We start from the raw sequence: 16,227 nt of genomic DNA, 5'->3' as shown, positions 1-16,227 counted from the left end.
TACATTAAAAATTACTTCCAAAAATGACCATCTTTTTCCACCATACCCAAAATCAAGCTGTCATGCTTATTTGTTTGCAAACAAACGATCTGCGTAAAGGTATTGCCGTGTAAGAAAGGGTTTTAATGGAACGAAATGGATAAATGGATCTCTCTTTTTTTCCTTCTTATCCTTTCTCTTTCCTCATCATTTTGCTTCATGGATTCATTATAAATATACATATTCATTACTGTCAGACATCTCCATCGTTACCGTTCTCATCTTCTACCAACCGTCAGTACCCCTTCCTGCTTTTTTCTCAAAACTGTTGTCCTTTGTTCCTATTCATCCATACATTCTTCCAAGTTCTTTCTTTTTCCTGTTTTCTTTTTTGTCAGCGTTAATACAGAGCATACACATACAAAGGCAATACACAGTGCTGTATTTTGATGGGTTCATCTATTCACTCACGTTCGGACAATGGCACTATAGTCATCGATTCTGAAAAGAATCAGTCTAATATCGAGTCGTCAACATCTCCCTTCCAAAAAACCTCATCGCATACATCCCTTCCTATTTCAAACGGCAAGCAAGAATACATCAATCATCAGAGTCTGTACGAAATGCAGGAAGTTGTGGTTCATGACGACAAGAATTCAAAAGACGCCACTTCATCACCGATCGATCCATCCTTAAAAGACTCAGTTCAGGATAATGGCGGCGATGCTATTTCACCTGTAGTATCTACTGACCAAGGTGTAGTCTCATTACCTTTCAAGGAGCTAATGATCGTGTTTGTAGGATTGATGCTGGGTATCTTCCTCTCATCGCTTGACCAGACGATCGTCTCGGTTTGTACTACAAAAATCGCCAACGAATTTAACGGCCTCAAACAAATTCCCTGGATCGGAACCAGTTATCTCCTGACTTCAACTACATTTCAGCCATTGTAAGTCATGGTCCTAAAGTCAAATATCCATACATTATGTATTACCTGGCTATATATAATGAGATTAACTTTCTGTTTTCTGCATTTAACAAAATAGGTATGGCAAAGGCTCTGATATTTTTGGCAGGAAGACTACTTTCCTCTTCGCCATCTTGATCTTCCTGATTGGTTCTGCCCTCTGTGGCGCTGCCCAGAGCATGCTGATGATGATTGTTGCTCGCGGAATCGCTGGTATTGGTGCTGGAGGCATCATGTCCATGGTCATGATTATTATTACTGACATTGTCTCACTAAGAGATCGTGGTAAATACCAGGGTATTATTGGAGCTGTCTTTGGATTCTCATCCGTCATTGGTCCTCTTCTTGGGGGCGTCTTTACCGACAAAGCGTCTTGGCGCTGGGCCTTCTTCATTAACCTCCCGATCGGTGCTATCACAGTCATCGCGGTCGCCAAGTTGCTCCACTTGCCTCATTCTAAAGGTTCACTCAAAGAGAAGCTCAAGCGTGTCGATGTCTTTGGATCTCTCTCCCTGGTAATCGGCCTGGTATTGGTCTTACTGCCACTGAACTGGGGTGGAAGTGAATATGACTGGGACTCTCCTCTTGTGATTGGCCTCTTCTGCGCAGGCGCAGCTGTTCTTTTCGTCTTCTGCTTGATTGAGTGGAAAGTAGCGCAGGAGCCCATTATTCCATTCCATATGTTCAAGAGCCGTACGAATGTCGCTGTATTCTTGACTAGCTTTTTCATTGGTATGGGTCTCTTTGGTGTCATGTTCTTCATGCCCTTGTATTTCCAGATCGTACGACAAGAATCTGCTACTGCATCTGGTCTGGAGATGTTGCCTATGATCGTCGGTCTCTTGCTAGCCTCTATCTCCTCGGGTATCATGGTCTCAAAGTGGGGTCAATACCGTCCTTTCATCTGGATTGGTCTTATACTCTCCACTACTGGCACAGGTCTATTAACACTTTTCCATGAGGATACTTCTCGTGGCGAGTTGATTGGATACTTGTTCCTGGTCGGACTTGGCATTGGTTTTTCGATGCAGACAGTTATGCTTGCTATTCAATCATCAGTTGAGACTAAAGACATGGCTGTGGCAACTGCTACTGCGACATTCTTCCGAACTGTTGGTTCTGTATTTGGCGTCGCTATCGCGGGTACGGTCTTCAATAACGGCGTCAAATCCAACCTCGACCCATTGATCGACAAGTTTCCTGAAGTTGAAAAGGTTATGGTGGATTCTTACTTGGCACCAACATTTGGTTCAGATCTGGAAGCCCAGATCTTACATGCCTACATGCTGGCATTAAGACAGGCATTCCTTGTCTGTATTCCTTTTATGGGCCTTGCCTTTGTCTTCAGCTTGCTTATTAAGCACCATAAACTGCGCAAGCAGCTCGAGCCAGTGCTCATGGAGTAGAGAATAATATAACGAAGGAGATCAAATCGCATCCTCATTGAAATAGATACCAATTATCCATTGTCCCATTATAACTTACAAAGTAAAGCATTCAAATAAATACAAAATTACACATGTGCAACTACACCAAGAATAACAAAAAAATGCACAGGCTCTGTTTCTGGGAGGTGACGAAGAGGCGAGTGCTTTTTTGAAAAACCACTCAAAACTAGCCTAATCATTTTCAAAGAAACAAAGGAAACAATAAGATATATGCCTTTGACCACATACGCACAACCCCTGCCGCAATAGAAGTTAGAAACTTTGAAAACTCTGAACGTGGAGGTGTGTAGTCTCATCAGCATTCATGCATATCTTTTTTTTTGCTACAGGAGAGTCAGGTCATGATCGCTTAAATAAATCATGGCCTTAAGAGAAACATGCCCAAATAATCAAAACAAACAAGAAAAAAAAAAAAAAAAAGATGGGAGACATGCATGACATTTGTGAAGAGTCCAGCATAAACAGACAGGTTTCTCTTCCTCTTCCAGATTGGAATAAATACGCCTTACTCTCGCTTTTTTTTTTCTTTTTCCTTTTTTTTTTTTTTTCTTTTTCCTTTTTCTTTTTTTTTTTTTTATATCTGTACCCTTGAGCGATGAAGGACCCTTCTTCCCCAAATCACTACAAAGCCTTACTACAAATATTTCACATCGCCTTCATCCTCCTTGGGTTCACTCCTTACTGCAAACCAAGTCGACATTATTTTCTTGCTCCCAAATGACTATTTTCACTTCTCAACCAGATCCAAAATTTCAAAACAATATTAATACAGCACAGCAACAACACTGTCAACAAGGGCATGAGGACGTTTCATCCAACGTTCCCATGCAAGATCATTTATCAGTGGATGCTTCCTCAGATTGTCCACCTACCATCTACGTCGCTGATGCTATTGCACGGAGCTTAATACCCTTGGGGCCGACGTTATTTAACAGAAAATCAGATGCTAACTGTATTCTTGTAGCAGGCAGTCTGCGCTTTTATGTGCATGTTCAATTGTTGTCGGTACGTTTTCTTTTTTTTTTTATTTTTTTTAGTTTATTTGCCTTTTTTTGTCTGGTCTTCAGCGATTTCCGCCAGATCTATGGTCACATCTTTTATAAAACACGCAAACAAAAATATTCATTGTTTGTTTGCATTTGTGCAATATTTATACCATTGAATGAATCCTTTAAACGACACTTTTCCCCTCTTCCTGTAATGGGGTGTACAACACATGGGCAAAGGCTCACATTTGAATGCGTATCAACCAAATGTACAAATATATGAAGCGTATTTACTAGACATTTAGAGTCTTACTAAAACTCTGTCCAATTGTTTTCAATCATCGGTTGCGACTGTCATGATATCACTAGGCACGGTGTCTGACATTTCGCAAAATATTTGACCAGATGATTTTTGATGATGCTTGGGGATCCAAGAGCGATAGCGACGATGACGATAATGGTGGTGATGATGGTGGTAATGGCGATGATGACGATGATACCAGCGAGATCGACAATATGTCGATACAAGGTGATGAGGTCTGTACAGTAGATGACGATGAATCAATGGAGGAAGGTAATGCATCCCTCTTTTCATGTCATTTTTTTTAGGGTCCATCTATAAACCCCTAAACTTTTTTTTTTTTTTTTTTTTTTTGCACCACATTCACAGACCCAGACGCATCCCGATTTGGCAAGAGCTTGGACGAAAACCATCAAAACCACCAGGATCAATCTTACAGCCGTTCTGAAGGTATTCAGAATGAAAGCTCTTTCGACTCTGACATGAATGATTCTCTTCCTGAGTTGAAGATTGAATTTAGGAATCCAGAGAGTAGTCGTTTCGATGAGCTCTTGTACTGGGTAACGCTTTCATATTTCGAAACGAACATTTGGATGACATCCTTTATTCCTATCTCGCACAGTCACTGCTTTCTCACACATTTTTCTGTTGTATGTGTGCGAACCTTTGTATATGCATTGGCATTGGTAGCTCTACACAGATGACGGTCCGCGATGGCTTAGGAGTTTTACTCCTGAAAACTATTTGGACATCCTGGAGAACATCCATATTCTTAATATTGGCACAGCAACAGTGCTTGATCTCTGTCAAACATTTGAACAGTCTACCAGCGAGGATCTAGGCCTCCGCGGGAAAGCCAAGGAGAAGTTACAGCCAATCGTGCCATCTATTCTGACATAGTAACGGCAACAAACCACAAAAAAAAAAAAAAAAACCAATAGGAAAGTGGAACAGAAGCACATAGCCCAAAAAGAAGGTCGGATCAGGCCTTTTTGCTTCCTGAGTCGTCTTCTGCATAACATCCTTATTGCTTGGCCGTTATTCTTTCTTCCTAAGGGGCCCTTTCACTTCATCCCATCCGAGGCGTGTTGCACATTAGATACCCCTCTCTCTGTACATTATGTCTTGTTGAAATGTATCCTTTTCTCAGTAAAACGCCTCTGTTTTTTTTTTGTTCTTTATTTATTTGTTTGTTTAGTTTGTTTGTTTATTCTTTTCGTAGTCTTCAGAACAATAATGATTTAATAAATACTCATGTCGCATCGCATTGTAGCATGGAGAAAAAAAAGTAGCATCGCTGACTGCAGCATGCTGCATACAAAGGATATTTTTCCCACTCCTCTTTCTTTTGAACTCCACTAATAATCACATCAGTTATTAGTTATAAACAAAGCTGACAGTACCATTTGCTCCGTATTCCCTTTCTTAAAAATGATCGTTTTCTGTACCAGTTAGGACAACCATCCTGGCAAGATATTGCTCTTTCACACGATCGTCTGTTACGACCTTCCTCGCTAGAGCCAACCACCCAGGGACACTTAAATCCTGAAGCCCCCAATCTTCTTTACTCCGATACTCAACAACATACTCAGGCTGTTTCTTTTCTAAATTCGCCAGAGTCAGGTTTACCCAGTATTGTGTGTAATGAAGAGGGAACCCAAACGCCGAAGGAGGGACTGCTGGAGGGTTTGGTGGCCTTTTAGGCTTCTTGGGCTTTTTAGGCTTCTTCTTTTTCTTTTTGCCGTTATTGTAATTGTTGTCCACATTGTGACCATACCGTTGAGCAACAAATCCGCTCCACAAACTTTCTTCTTCCTCTTCTTGCTCTACTTCATTGTCTAAATCCCCTGCTTCGTCCTCGAATGATTCAGCTTGAGACCCGTCCAATTCCTCGCTAGGCGAGACAGTCAGCAGCTCATCTTGGCTTTTTTCGGTAGCTAGCTGATAGCTGTAGACACGCAGGCTCGGGTTGTAGGTTGGGACTACGGATGGTGAGACGAGAACGATTGCATAGTCGCTTAGTTTGACTTTCTTTTTTGGGATATCCTCGTATTGCTCCCACAGCTCCAGAAGGTATGAGCTTAGTCCCATGTAGTGAAATTGGTCATACTCGTACTCGAAGGATTTATCTCCACATACACTCTTGTTCTTTCCCATGAATCCAACAGTTGCGGTATTGCTATTTTCGGGCTCTTCAGTGTGTGGAATCTCCTCCTCAGATGGGAGCTCAAACTCACTTCCTTTAAGAGTGGCTTGTGAAAGAATGAAAAAATGGTCAATATTGGCATGACCATAGAGATGTCCTACAATCACATCTTGAAATCTCAGTGCAATATCAGTGTAACGAATAAAGCAAGAGTCCGAATACGACTTGCGAGCAGGTGGCACATGCCCTGTAAGATATGCAGTCATTCCTCTTTTCCTCATTGATTCCAGCTCAACCTCCAGCCAGTCCATTTGATCCGTGCCTGGTTCGTCATCAGAGTCACATCCATCCACAGCTGCGTTCTGGTTGAAAAAGTATAATGTATTCAGCGCAACCACTGCAATCTTGCCAGGGACAACTTCAGCCGTGTAGTATCCACCATGTTGGAACGTATGATATTGGCTTTCAGGGATAAATTCGGCCCAAATCTCTGAAAAATGCTGCAGGATGCGGTTAGGGCCTGCTTCCATAATGTTATGGGGGTATACGTCGTTATTGCCTATTGATGGTACAATTGGGATCCGTTGTTGAAATGGGTCGTCTTTATCGGGCGCAAACACTTCGAGAAATCGATTGGCGATCTCTCTATTCATGTCTTCAATCTGCTTCTGTGTGCGGGGACGCTCGTTATCAGAGTCATGTCTAATTGTAGTTTTATAAATGAAACAATGAGTTAGTTTTTTTTTTTTTTTTTTTTTTTTTTTTTTGATTTCTATTGTCTACTGAAGTCTGGTATCTGCAGTGGTAAATAGAAACTTGGCACTGTGTTCCTAAGACAAGTCAAAAATAACTTACCGTGCATTGTCACCGGTCCAGACTACAAAATCAATCTCATCAAGCAGGTTTTTGTCAATCCATTCAAATGTAGCATTGGTCAAGGAAAAAGGACTGTCGCAGATCGAGTAAGGAGAACCAAAGAGACCACCGACACCACCTTCCGTACGACCGGGACGAAAAATATGTGAACCATCGTTGTTCTCATCATCCGTTGCATTCCTATGGCAAGAGGATGCAATGGTTCCCCCATTGATGTAAAACTCATCTGGATGAATATCGGTGATATGGAGAAATTGACCTTTGAGATGTGATTGATCCGGATCATAACGAGAAGAAAATGGAGGGGAGTTGCGAGAAGTAGGACGGCCAAGGACGAATGTTTTTAAAGACCACTGCTGATGCCACAATGAGGTGATTATACAGCATATCACCAGGAGCCTTGCGGAACGGTAAAAGGTAGAAGATCTTGAATGATAGAGGCGTTTTGAAGAAGAGGAATTGTAAAATGTGGCTGTGACAGGGGTAGAGAAAGAAGTAGAGAAAGATGTTTCTTGGGATTCAGCTTCCATGGTGAGGAATCGAATCAGTTTTTTTTTTTTTTTTTTTTTCCTAAGAGAATAGATTATCAGGGTAGTGTGAAAGTGAAGGAAAGAAAGAAAGAAAAACGAGAGAGAGTAAAGTTTTATTTGAGATACTCATGATCTACTCATAGTTTAAAACCAAGTAACACTATTCAAATATTCATGTATGTCATTGAATGTAATTGACGAATGCAATTCGGATAAAAAACGTGGACAAGGACATGCACTACAAGAGGTGGACAGATGGACGCACAGGACAAGCAACACGACTTTTTTTTTTTTAAAAAAAAAAAAAAAAAAAGTAAAAGAACATAGACTATGTGGCACATGTGGAGAAAAAACCTCTCAATCGCAAGCATGTTCTGCACGAACCATGTCCCACACGTGCATTCCAACCATTGCTCAGCCTCTTCCAAGCTTAAAATCGAAACCCATTTGTAGAAAACACCATGTGTAACATTAAAAACAAAGTCGTCCGGATGTTGGAGCTGTTGGCGACCCTCCTTTCGGGATAATCAGGTAAGCATTACTGCCTTGAGGGCTTCAAACACGTGGAGCTATTATTAGCAGCCGAAGCTTGAAGAAGTAACTCGGAAGGAAAATAGGATCATCTAAACATTAAGTGCTGGAAAAGCAAGGCCATGATCAGTTTTTGTCCTGGTAAATTGTCATCAAGGATCGGGCTGTCTTTTCTTCATCCATTATTCCACTCAGTCTTCGTCGGGGAAGCAAGTGTTCATTTCCATGACTTAATCTTTGAGTTACATCGTTGTTGACGTGAGTGGATTTTCCACTACAGAAAAATGTTTTTAGTACGAAGAAAACACGCTTTACCCCCGCCAAAATGTCATAACAACATTCGCAGTTTTGTTCGTGGGCTGTTACTTGAGTAAGAATGGCCCATTTGTCTCAAGTCTACCGATGCCGCTGGCAATACTTTCAGAAGCAACGCGCAAATACCAAGAAGCCAATGAATGCGGTCTTTTAGCCACCCTGGTCTCCGAGCGATCTTTTTATATAGTGCAAGTGGGGTAGTCACCGCTGCCCTTCCGCTAGATGCGGTGCTACTAGGATCAAGTCATTTGCTCCATTGTAGTAATGGCTCGAGGGTAGCAACAGGCTATTTACTGGTACGAGTCGTTCTTTCGATTTTGTTATGAGCATGCTCATTCGATTGAATTTTAAGAACCAATTTCGTCATCAATGCCGTCATTGGAATGTTTACTTCACAGTCACAGATATATAAACCCATACGGGTGGCGTATCTTTCGCACTCGTCTCTGCAGATGTTTACTATTTCGCCAACCATCAGATTCCAACTGTTGCCTCTACTAATGATAGGGAAGTAGGCAGATATTGGGAGTCATTAGGGAAAGGTGCGTCCGTAGCGTAGTTACTTATTGACCATCTCAACTCACGCTCCTATTATATCCCTCAACGAAGCTTAATTACGGATACCGGTATCTGTAAGCTCGGTAAGATTAGGAGGAGAAATGTTGGTGTAGTACGCTGAACGTTGTGCAAACATTTGACAGTGCTTTCAAATCAGACCATACCACTGATAATTACCTACCATGACGTAGCATGTTGAATAGAATGGTTTTTGACTTCACTTAATTTTACATGACCACAGCTGAACAAACATCACATCGTAGAAGACTATGCGGTCTCAAGGGAGCACAAGGAATTTGGAATCATTTTCATCTTGACAATACATTCGTAAAGGAGCACTTATGGACGGATAGATTCCATAGCGTAGATTTTTGCTTCCTTCCAAAATCAAAGGTTGGCTACATGAACCCTGAACTGAAGATCATTAGAATAAAACTTGTTTTCATCGTTGTGTTACCTTAATATTAGTTTACCAAGGCGACATATTGGGTATGATTCCATAGCTTCAGAGGCGGGTGCTGTTTAAACTAAGACATGATCTTTTCTTACTGTGAGGCCAAGCCCTGGTTGTTATCCCTTCGACCGTAATAAGGGCAAAGATTGCCTTAAACCATATTTCATGTCAATATATTCTCTTTTTTTCAAAAAAAAAAAATATTATGCCGGATCGAAAGAGCACAGAATACTACATTGGATAGCCATCCTCACAAAATCAAGGACCCACTATCCCAATATATTTGTATTCTTAAAACAATGATTGAATTGATTCTGTGGCTTATGGCTTGAGCAGCATCTAATCATCTAATTGGCTGTAATACATTCAGAGCTATTCAAAAAGTATATGGAGTTGTGGCTGCTAAAACCTTTACACTGGTCAACCACGGCCTTTATAGCCTTACGATTGAGGGGATAGTCCCAGAGAAAAATGATTGCATTTACTGATCAAAGCAAGACTTGTTATTTCTTTCATGTAAGATCTCGCGCCAGAATGTGATGCGGCCCGCTGGATAACGATACTAAAGCAAAACGTCAATTGCTTTCACTAGCCATTTTGTCCAAGTTATTAGAGTTGGTGGCGGTGGTGAGGAGATTGGAGTTTGCTAAAGACATTCGTATTTTTATTTTTCAACCAATGACAGCTTGAATACATCGACATTAATCCAAGATCATTTTTCTCCCATGATCGTTAGTCCGATATTTTTAAATAATCATCAGTCAACATCATTGTGAAATAAATAAAATTGTACATATACTTAGCACACACTCATGTCATCATGATTAATGACGGATGTTGCAATACGTGGTTATTAAATTTGTTCATATTGAAAGACAACAGATAAGCTCTGATTGTTTAGAAGGAAAGATATTCGACCAAATAAGCGAGCAAGACGTAAGTAAGTAGTGACGGAAGTAATTATGAAGAATGATGGTTGGAAAAACAAACCACAATAATTTTATGCATAAGATGTAACATTGTTTGGTAGTAACGTTTGTGAAAAGATGATGCACACACGACAGATAAAAAATATTCCGCTTTTTTTTTATAAATCTTTTTCATTCTCTCTTTTTTTCCCTTTTCTCTTCTCTTTTCTTCAATTACACCTTTAGAAAAAGCAGCACTAACAAACAACTCCATCAATAGCATCTCAACTCTTTTTATTTTATCCATCTCAGCTCTTTTTATTTCACCATGGCACAACCACATGACTCTGGTCTCAATTACCTTCCAGTAGACCACTCTCATCCCGATACTACCCAAACTACCCAAAGTATCGTCACTGAGAATGCTTCTGCTGTGCCTCTCGCGTCCGCAGAAGCTACTTTGGCTCGCCGTGAGCGCAGCTCTTCCGATTCTGCAGAGAAGGCTCTGCTTTCTGGTATGTGAAATGCAATATTGTTCATTTCAATGAAGTCTGTATTTCTTTCTTTCTTTTTCCAGAGGATAACAAGGACAAAAACAGGAAAAAGAAGTTGTATCAAAAAAAAAAATAAAAATAATTGCACTGCCGTGTGACTCTTGAATAGAAAAAATACGTTTACTGTTTGGAAAGGAAAATTAGACTGGGTAACCTCTTGAGTCTTTGGTCTTTGTTCTTGTTGGTTCAAGACCTGATTCTCCATTTTATACTTTTTTTCGTTGAACGGGAAACCATTAAAGCAAAATAGCAGGGCCCATCATTTTTGTCAATAAGAGGTTTGATTACCAAACAATAAAAAAAATACCACATGCAATTGTGCTTATCAGTTGTACGCTCCGACCAACACAAAAAATAGGAGGCGCACATGTCTAATCGTGGGCAATAAGCAAAACGGAACAAATAATACACATACAAAAAATCCAATTGAAAAGGAAATGGTTTATGGTTTGATAACTGGGCGTGGGGGGACAAACAAACCAAACTTTTTCCCTTGTAGGACCCAGTCCACAGTGATCCCTGTACCCCCAATTCAACTGTTCGTTGACAGTTACATCGCTGTGCTGTATATGCAGGCACTTTGCTCAATATCGCGTGTCAAAACTAATCTTTTTTTTTTTTTTTTTTTTTTTTTTCTCCCTCCTCACTTGCTATTCATACGTTTCAGACCCTTATGCATACATGACACCTCGTCTCAAGAGCCTTGTCCTCTGGGAGAATCCTACAGTCTCAGGCGGTGCTCTTGCTTCATCTCTTGCTCTCGTCCTCTCTTGCCGCTGGATCTCACTATTGAACCTTGCTTGTGCGCTCTTTGTCTTTGGCATTGCTGGCTCGTTCATCTATGTCAATGGTTTGCTCGTTTTCAACCGCCTCACCAACAAACCCAACGTTCCTCGTCCATTAGAGTAAGTTATTAACGAAAAATCACAAAGCATATCTCTTGAGGGAGCTATATGTCAAAAGAGAACGCAAAAACAAAGGCAATGGACATCTGACATAGTTCTTACTTTAATAATTACTTTATTACAGGAAGTACTACTCTCGTTCAACAGAGTATTTGCACGTGGATGCCGATCGTTTGCATCGTCGAGTCGACTATGTGACAGACGGTCTTAATGTCATCTTCACTGAGCTTGCCAAGGTCGTCTTGGTTGAGGACAATAAGCGCAGTCTCAAGGTAAAGCAATCATTGAAGCAATTGTACCCAAGATGTTAAATGTCCGGACGACTGACTCAAAATAAAATTTTAAATGTTTATTACTATATAGTTTATCGGTATCTTCTACGCTATCTGGACACTTCGCACCTGGTTCTCGACCACCACCCTTCTTTCCTTGATTTTGGTCTCACTCTTTGCCGCACCACGCATCTATCTCGATAATCAGACCTTGATCGACACTCAGGTTGCCAAGACTAGCAATCTCGTCCAGGCTCATGTTGGCAAGGGTCGTCAGGTTGCACAAGAGCAATTCAACAGCGTTTACTCCAAGGCTGAACAGTTTGCCAAAGAGAAGGGTCTTGTGAAGAAGTCTGACAAAAAGCTTGAATAAGCAGACAATCAACTGCACAATCTCGCCTTACTTTTACATGTACTTTGTCCATAGCTTCTTTTTTTTTGTCATTATTATTATTATTTTTTTTTTTTACATAGTTTGAATGTACCTCCACCTGCTTCACAATTCACTTGTCCCCCCATCTTGCAAAGACATTAAAACATTAAATCAACAAAATAGATACTAGGTTAGGTAGTTTGATTTATTATCTTGTTCAAAGTGTTATAAATGTCAGTTCTTGTTGGAAATACCAATGCGCATTCCCACCCTCACTAGCATCTCGATCTGGTTCTTTGATGATTGAAGCAAATCCTCATCAAATTGGATACTGTTTGGTTCAAACAACACTACAATAGTAGACCCACCAAAAGCAAAGTATCCATGTTCATCCATGCGTTCAACCGCTTGTCCTCCTCGCGTTGTCAATACAATTGATCCAACCATCATGGCACCAATGGCCACATAGGCTACCGTGCCAAATTCTTTGGACTCTAATGTCGATATCACACGTCTGTTCTCACCATAGACATCTAGTTGGCTGCGGATTGCCATCGGATTCACAGTATAATACGTGCCTGCGATCTCCTTGGGCTCCGAGAGAATTCCCTTAACAGGGATATGGTATCTTTTTTTTTTTTTTTTTTTAAAAAAAAAAAAAAAAAAAAAGTGTTAATGGCACAACCAAGAACTAAATGTTAATGCCTCTGCAGAAGAAAAGATCATTTTAAAAAAATTATGCAACCCCTTCTTTTTTTATACCTGTGGTAGTCCTGTGGCGCCAAGCGGAAAATGGCAAGGCTGCCGCCATCAAACTTCTTGGCAAGCTCCTCATCGCCGAGCATCTTTTTGATAGTGAACTCCCTGCCTTTGATCCAGAAACGAGTCGCATCTGAGATGGTCTGAAAACAGGTCATACGGCAGTCTGCTACGCTGACGGCCACTCGTTCGTCACCAGGGAAGCTCAATGCGCGAGCATCAGATTTAAGTTTGCGATAAAAGAACTCATTAAAGTTCCTAAAGTTCTCAATAGGCTCTAAAACTTCTTTCATGTGCACTTCAAGATTGTGGAAACGAATGAATGGTTCAATATCGCGCTTGGATCGAGGATCATCGAATTTAAGGCCCTGCCTCCTTGACATGTCGGCCAAAATCTTATTGACATGGATTTTATTAGCTGGACTCTTGTATAGCAAACGGATACCCAAACGGACAAACGTCGGCATCTTTTCCTCGAGCATCATTCCCGTAGCTCGATCCTGAACAATAATATTGGCATTGCTCTAATGAAAAAGAAATTTAATAATAAATCGCCAAACCGTCAATAACGAATAGAAACAAAAGTTTTTTTTTATTTTTATTTTTTATTATTATTAAAGGCGAAAAGAGCAGTGTAGAAATTGGAGTGAATTGATGAAAATAGCCTCGTACCTTGTTAGAGCCATAGCGGCCATATCCCAAACTCTTGACTACCTTGGTAATCCACTTGCGTTGTGCATTCGCCTCTGTAACAAAATTCCCAAGAATGAGCTTATCCAGGTTGAAGCCATCGTTACCAGAGCAGACAGCAATATGTGTAATAACATCTGTCTCCGTTTTGTGGCACAGGCTCGAATCATGACAGATCGGACAAGTGGATATCCTGACCAAATATTCTTCTTCTGACGTCTGAGGTTCAAAATCCTCCTCCGTGGGCTCCTCAATGTCCAGAGCCTCAGGATTTGATCCGCTTGGTGGCTGATTGCGTGTAAGGTGCACATAAAGCTCAGCATCTTCCTCCTTTTCTCCTTCTTGAGTATTTTTGTCACTGCCTTTCGATGGCTTTGGGAATCGTGAGAAATTGAACAACTTCTTTGTAACTGTTTCGGCAACCTCTTTCGGCACTCCATCATCTACACGGACTTGTGCCTCCAGCCGCTCAAAGAGCTCATCGAAAGTAAGACCAGGGCCCTCGGGATCCTTTTTGAACGGTGCAAAGAATCCATCAATAGTCTTGCTTGACAATGTTGATCCAAGGCCCTCAAGCATTGTCTGAATCAAGACTTTATTGTATAGCCCACTCTGATTATTAGTATTATAGGACTTGACAAGACTATACCAGAATCTTCTCCGTAGCGTTATGTAAGGCACAAACTTGGCGCGAATTCGAAGCTGAGGATCCTCTGATGTGACCTTAAGACCACTGTAGAGATCAATTTTGAGAACAAAATCCTTCATATCAGGATCTGTGGGTTCGTTTGTGCCATCCGAAGCAGACTCACCGTTAACATGGCCATGGATGTCGTCGCTGGTATTCGCAGCCTGAATAAGGTCCTTAACATTTAGCAACGCGGAGCCTACGTGGTCGTTGCCACTGAGCTTATCCCAGTCATGAATGGAGCACTTGATCTGGAACATTTCCTCTCCATGATGGACTCTGAACATGAGTTTAGCCTTCCAGACAGGATTGAGGTTGTGACGAATAACTCGTGTCCGGAAAATATATTTTCCAAATGAGATAACAACAAAAGGATCCATATCGAAGCCCGTCCTGGTCATGTTGTGTAATTTCGGCAGATTTGCTGCCGAGACAACTTCTAAGAAGACAATACCGTTCAAGCTGTTGGTTGGGGGCCCTGCGGGAGATGAACTAGATTCTGGATTAGAGTCGCTATGGCCAAGAGAGGGATCTACTTCGGGGCCAGCCATAGGGATATCGGCCATGGATATGACCGTGTTATCCGTGGGGCTACGAATTGTTCGTTGACCAAGACCCAGGATGTTACGGCTTTCTGACAAAATTCTCCAAACTTCTGAGCAGCGTTCGCGCGAGTATTCATTAGAAGGAGCGAGTACTGAGTCAATGAATCCGAATTGAACTTGCACTATCGCGTAAAAAAAAGGAAATGATTAATCCCCCCGTACATAAACTGGAATAAACCTGCAAGCGAGATGTCCATTCATTCACACAAACCTTCTCCACTAACTTTGGACGACTTTCCTGGAAGAGAACCGAGCGGGAACCATTTGGGCTAATTTATATGACGCATATCATTGCAAAAAAAGGTGTTATTTTAGCTTTCGAACAAATACATTTCAGTAAGTGGCGAGTTCTCTGATAAATGACATGGGACGAAACCCAAGCTCGATATAATAATGACGACTTTTTTTTTTTTTTTTTTTTTTATAATTTTTTTTATATAGCTCTGCCACCATTAATGAACCTACTCCTGCTTCCACTCTCCGTTGTCGCCTTTGCCGTTGTCGTTGTTACTGCTTTAGCTACTTGCCATATAAGACTCAATAACAGGATCACACAGAGCAAAGCCTTTGTTTCAATGTCATTCACTGGGCCTTAGTTTCCCTAGATGACAGAGTGAATAAATTCAAGAGAAACTTACTGTATTTTCGGGATCATCATAGTGTTTGGGGACACCGTCACTCCAGATCGACGACTTATCGAAAGGGATATTAACAATGCCCATAAAGTCGTCCTTGCCAATCCGATCCTTATCCCAGAACATCAGAGTGATATGGTTAGGTACGGACTGGGACTCAAGGTCAAAATCGTATGATACATTCCAAATTGGATTCAAGTTCTTCTTGACGACATTCGTTGTATAAGTGTGTCCGCCAATCGAAACCTTCACATATGGGTCAGATAAACCATTCTATGTTTTATAAGTTAACACATGTTGCAGATAAGATGAATTAAATATAGATAACAAAAAAAAAAGAATAAAGAATGAATGAATGTGGTTTGAAGAATAAATAACGACTAAAGTTGGACAACCAGAGATAGTCGATATAGTCCTTAAATCATACAAGGTCTTTGGGAGGCAGATTCTCCGCCTTGAAAATAGTGATGCGCATCGTTGCGGTTATTTCCCCTTGGTCAGACATGCCTGGCTGTGGTTGATGTGTTGAAGACAGCATTCTGCATAAATGAATGTGTGTTTATTATTGTTGGTATTATTATTATTATTATTCTTTTTTTTTTTTTTTTTTTTTTTTTGGATGAAAGAATAGTAATGAATATGAAAAAGAAAATAAAATAAATGATGGAAAATGTAGCGCGAGTTTCTTTCACGCATTTTTACAATGTCCCGATATCATTTATTTTGTTCCTATGAAATTATGTAATA

At 40.8% G+C, this 16,227-nt stretch overlaps 5 protein-coding genes across 5 annotated transcripts; 3 read left to right on the top strand and 2 right to left on the bottom strand.

The window, feature by feature from the left end:
* Positions 1-764: 764 nt before the first annotated feature.
* Positions 765-2,352, top strand: BCR41DRAFT_304042 (major facilitator superfamily domain-containing protein; the record flags this gene model as incomplete). The annotated part of the gene is made up of 2 exons (XM_022020744.1): positions 765-928; positions 1,026-2,352. The coding sequence occupies 2 exons, from the start codon at positions 765-767 to the stop codon at positions 2,350-2,352; spliced, it is 1,491 nt and encodes a 496-aa protein (XP_021882253.1).
* A 622-nt stretch (positions 2,353-2,974) lies between these two features.
* BCR41DRAFT_351509 (hypothetical protein) lies at positions 2,975-4,463 on the top strand. Its single transcript, XM_022023809.1, has 3 exons — positions 2,975-3,399; positions 3,750-3,954; positions 4,051-4,463. The coding sequence occupies exons 1-3, from the start codon at positions 3,112-3,114 to the stop codon at positions 4,383-4,385; spliced, it is 828 nt and encodes a 275-aa protein (XP_021882252.1). The 5' UTR covers positions 2,975-3,111; the 3' UTR covers positions 4,386-4,463.
* Positions 4,464-4,829: 366 nt separating this feature from the next.
* BCR41DRAFT_321281 (Metallo-dependent phosphatase-like protein) lies at positions 4,830-7,272 on the bottom strand. The gene is made up of 2 exons (XM_022021432.1): positions 6,683-7,272; positions 4,830-6,529 (listed from the first exon to the last, which is right to left on the bottom strand). Exons 1-2 carry the CDS (start codon positions 7,231-7,233, stop codon positions 5,107-5,109), a joined length of 1,974 nt encoding a protein of 657 aa, XP_021882251.1. The 5' UTR covers positions 7,234-7,272; the 3' UTR covers positions 4,830-5,106.
* A 2,912-nt stretch (positions 7,273-10,184) lies between these two features.
* BCR41DRAFT_421287 (Reticulon-domain-containing protein) lies at positions 10,185-12,303 on the top strand. The gene is made up of 4 exons (XM_022030006.1): positions 10,185-10,514; positions 11,221-11,458; positions 11,583-11,730; positions 11,822-12,303. Exons 1-4 carry the CDS (start codon positions 10,328-10,330, stop codon positions 12,101-12,103), a joined length of 855 nt encoding a protein of 284 aa, XP_021882250.1. The 5' UTR covers positions 10,185-10,327; the 3' UTR covers positions 12,104-12,303.
* Positions 12,293-16,078, bottom strand: BCR41DRAFT_351501 (phosphatidylserine decarboxylase-domain-containing protein). Its single transcript, XM_022023808.1, has 6 exons — positions 15,908-16,078; positions 15,484-15,753; positions 15,057-15,114; positions 13,535-14,967; positions 12,866-13,386; positions 12,293-12,731 (listed from the first exon to the last, which is right to left on the bottom strand). The coding sequence occupies exons 1-6, from the start codon at positions 16,016-16,018 to the stop codon at positions 12,338-12,340; spliced, it is 2,787 nt and encodes a 928-aa protein (XP_021882249.1). The 5' UTR covers positions 16,019-16,078; the 3' UTR covers positions 12,293-12,337.
* Between the last annotated feature and the right edge of the window lie 149 nt (positions 16,079-16,227).

The sequence above is a fragment of the Lobosporangium transversale genome (assembly GCF_002105155.1).
Source record: "Lobosporangium transversale strain NRRL 3116 chromosome Unknown BCR41scaffold_14, whole genome shotgun sequence".
Classification (NCBI taxonomy): Eukaryota; Fungi; Mortierellomycota; class Mortierellomycetes; order Mortierellales; family Mortierellaceae; genus Lobosporangium; species Lobosporangium transversale.
The sequence above is the reverse complement of the archived record's forward strand: the minus strand, read 5'-3'. Positions and strand labels throughout refer to the sequence as shown.